Source organism: Limulus polyphemus, unplaced genomic scaffold (assembly GCF_000517525.1).
Source record: "Limulus polyphemus unplaced genomic scaffold, Limulus_polyphemus-2.1.2 Scaffold2779, whole genome shotgun sequence".
Classification (NCBI taxonomy): domain Eukaryota; kingdom Metazoa; phylum Arthropoda; class Merostomata; order Xiphosura; family Limulidae; genus Limulus; species Limulus polyphemus.
The window spans coordinates 10720-13220 of record NW_013668389.1 but is presented as its reverse complement, the minus strand read 5'-3'; the positions used below and the strand labels follow the sequence as shown (position 1 = coordinate 13220).

Here is a 2501-nt window from a genome sequence, read left to right as displayed (position 1 = left end):
CATTTTGTAGCTAGTCATATAATAACATAACCCACATTTCTTAGCCAGCCATATAATAACATAACTCACATTTCTTAGCCAGCCATATGATAACATAACCCACATTTCGTAGCTAGCCATACAATAACATAATACACATTTCGTAGCTAGCCATATAATAACATAACCCACATTTCTTAGCCAGCCATATAATAACATAACCCACATTTCGTAACCAGCCATAGAATAACATAACCCACATTTCTTAGCCAGCCATATAATAACATAACCCACATTTCGTACCTAGCCATATAATAACTTAACCCACATTTCGTAGCTAGCCATATAATAACATAACCCACATTTCGTAGCTAGCCATATAATAACATGACCCATATTTCTTAGCCAGCCATATAATAACATAACTCACATTTCGTAGCTAGCCATATAATAACATAACCCACATTTCGTAACCAGCCATATAATAACATAACCCACATTTCTTAGCCAGCCATATAATAACATAACTCACATTTCGTAGCTAGCCATATAATAACATAACCCACATTTCGTAGCCAGCCATATAATAACATAACCCACATTTTGTAGCTAGTCATATAATAACATAACCCACATTTCGTAGCTAGCCATATACCAACATAACCCATATTTCTTAGCCAGCCATATAATAACATAACTCACATTTCGTAGCTAGTCATATTATAACATAACCCACATTTCGTAGCCAGCCATATAATAACATAACCCACATTTCGTAGCTAGCCATACAATAACATAACCCACATTTCTTAGCCAGCCATATAATAACATAACCCACATTTCGTAACCAGCCATAGAATAACATAATCCACATTTCTTAGCCAGCCATATAATAACATAACCCACATTTCGTAGCTAGCCATATAATAACATAACCCACATTTCGTAACATGGTCTGTTCATTCTTTTCTAGTATTTCTTCAAGAAAGGGACTGAACAAAGGTTTTAAAAGAGACCGATTAAATCAACGTCATTTTTATTTTTATACCATTGAAATCTCTAAGAATACTTCAAAACCCCAATTTATTCCAACGAGGAGTTTGTTTCTATAAATTTCAATTGCCAAATTTAAAGTTTTTTATTTCCTGAATTGTTACGAGGTATACGTTAGCCTGCAAAATAGCATAAGATGATGGTTGTTATCGACCACATTAACAAGTCTTTAAAAGAGCCTTATTACTAGTAGTATAAATTCACTCCAATACAGTGTGTAATTTTATTTTATTTTTCAAAATATTAAAAAGAACGAGAAGATAAATTTGGAAAATCATCAGACTAGAATAATTTATAAAAAATAAAAGACATCGAAACTAGGTTGCTGTGAATGAATTTAAATATTCTATAGCTTCTTTGTTTAAATTTTACGAATACTTTTAATTCACCAAAAGGAAAATATTTTTATCGTCTTCAAGTTCATTCGGTGAAAAGAAATATCTTAAATCGTAAATGATTTATTAATAGTACACATTTTATTTCCTTTATCTCGAGGTTCTTATGTACCTTTCGTAAGCACTATAAATTAAAATACCTAAAATATTAAACTTTAACTTTTCATATTATTGCAAAAAATAATTTTCATATGAGTACTTATGTATATGTTTTGAACATTTCTGATTACCAAGTATTTAAAATGCTCAGGTAAAGTGCTAAGACTTGTTCAAGTTACTCGTTAGCGTTTGTTGAAGGTATCTAAGTTTATAGCAAAATGTTATTAACTTAACAAAACATCACTTCATGAGCATAATGTTTAACACTTTTCATTATTTCTGCAGCTCATTTGTTTATGACGTTTGATTAATCTACAATATACATGGTATCATTCTACAAGTATTTTTCAATTAACACAACATATGTATTTGTATTTTATTGTTATATCAAGGTAATGGTTTCACAAAGTTTTCTGCTGACTCTGACTAACACGTAAGAAATAACCTCAAGGAAGACTGTACGACTGAAGCTATGTTGCACTAAGAAACTAATCTTATTATCTTACAGGAACAATGCTATAAGGATAACGTTAATTCTTCAAAATGAATCTTAATTACCGGCTAGAACGATACTAAAAGCACAACGCTCTTTCTGAACACCTATCTTATTGGTTCCCCAGCACTCCAATGTTCCGTAGTCGTCCCTCGTCTTCAGGGTGTACGTGGCTGTACTTTCTAATTGGTCCCTTGTGTATACTATATCATCAACCTGGCTGGTGGGAGTGATTAAACGCCAGTGAAAAGTGATGTCTGGTGGGTCAGCGTCTAATGCACATTTCACTTGAACAGTTTCACCAATGGATACTCCATAGGATCTTCTCTGGGGCTGGCACGTGGGAGCATCTACAAAAGAATTATCAGTTTGTAGAAATATCATAATAACGAATATAATATATATATATATGTGTGTGTGTGTGTGTAGTAGTAGTAGTAGTAGTAGTAGGTCGTACAAAGAAATTAATGTTACGTTTTATT

The 2501-nt window shown here is 32.4% G+C and overlaps 1 protein-coding gene across 1 annotated transcript in view; it reads right to left on the bottom strand.

Moving 5' to 3' along the window:
- The window catches only part of LOC106467886 (protein turtle homolog B-like), a 113979-nt gene that overhangs the window by 103973 nt on the left and 7505 nt on the right, over window positions 1-2501 (bottom strand). The window contains exon 3 of the mRNA XM_022396099.1: window positions 2085-2369. Within this exon, the coding sequence (XP_022251807.1) occupies window positions 2085-2369 (285 nt within the window). The remainder of the gene's footprint in view (window positions 1-2084; window positions 2370-2501) is intronic.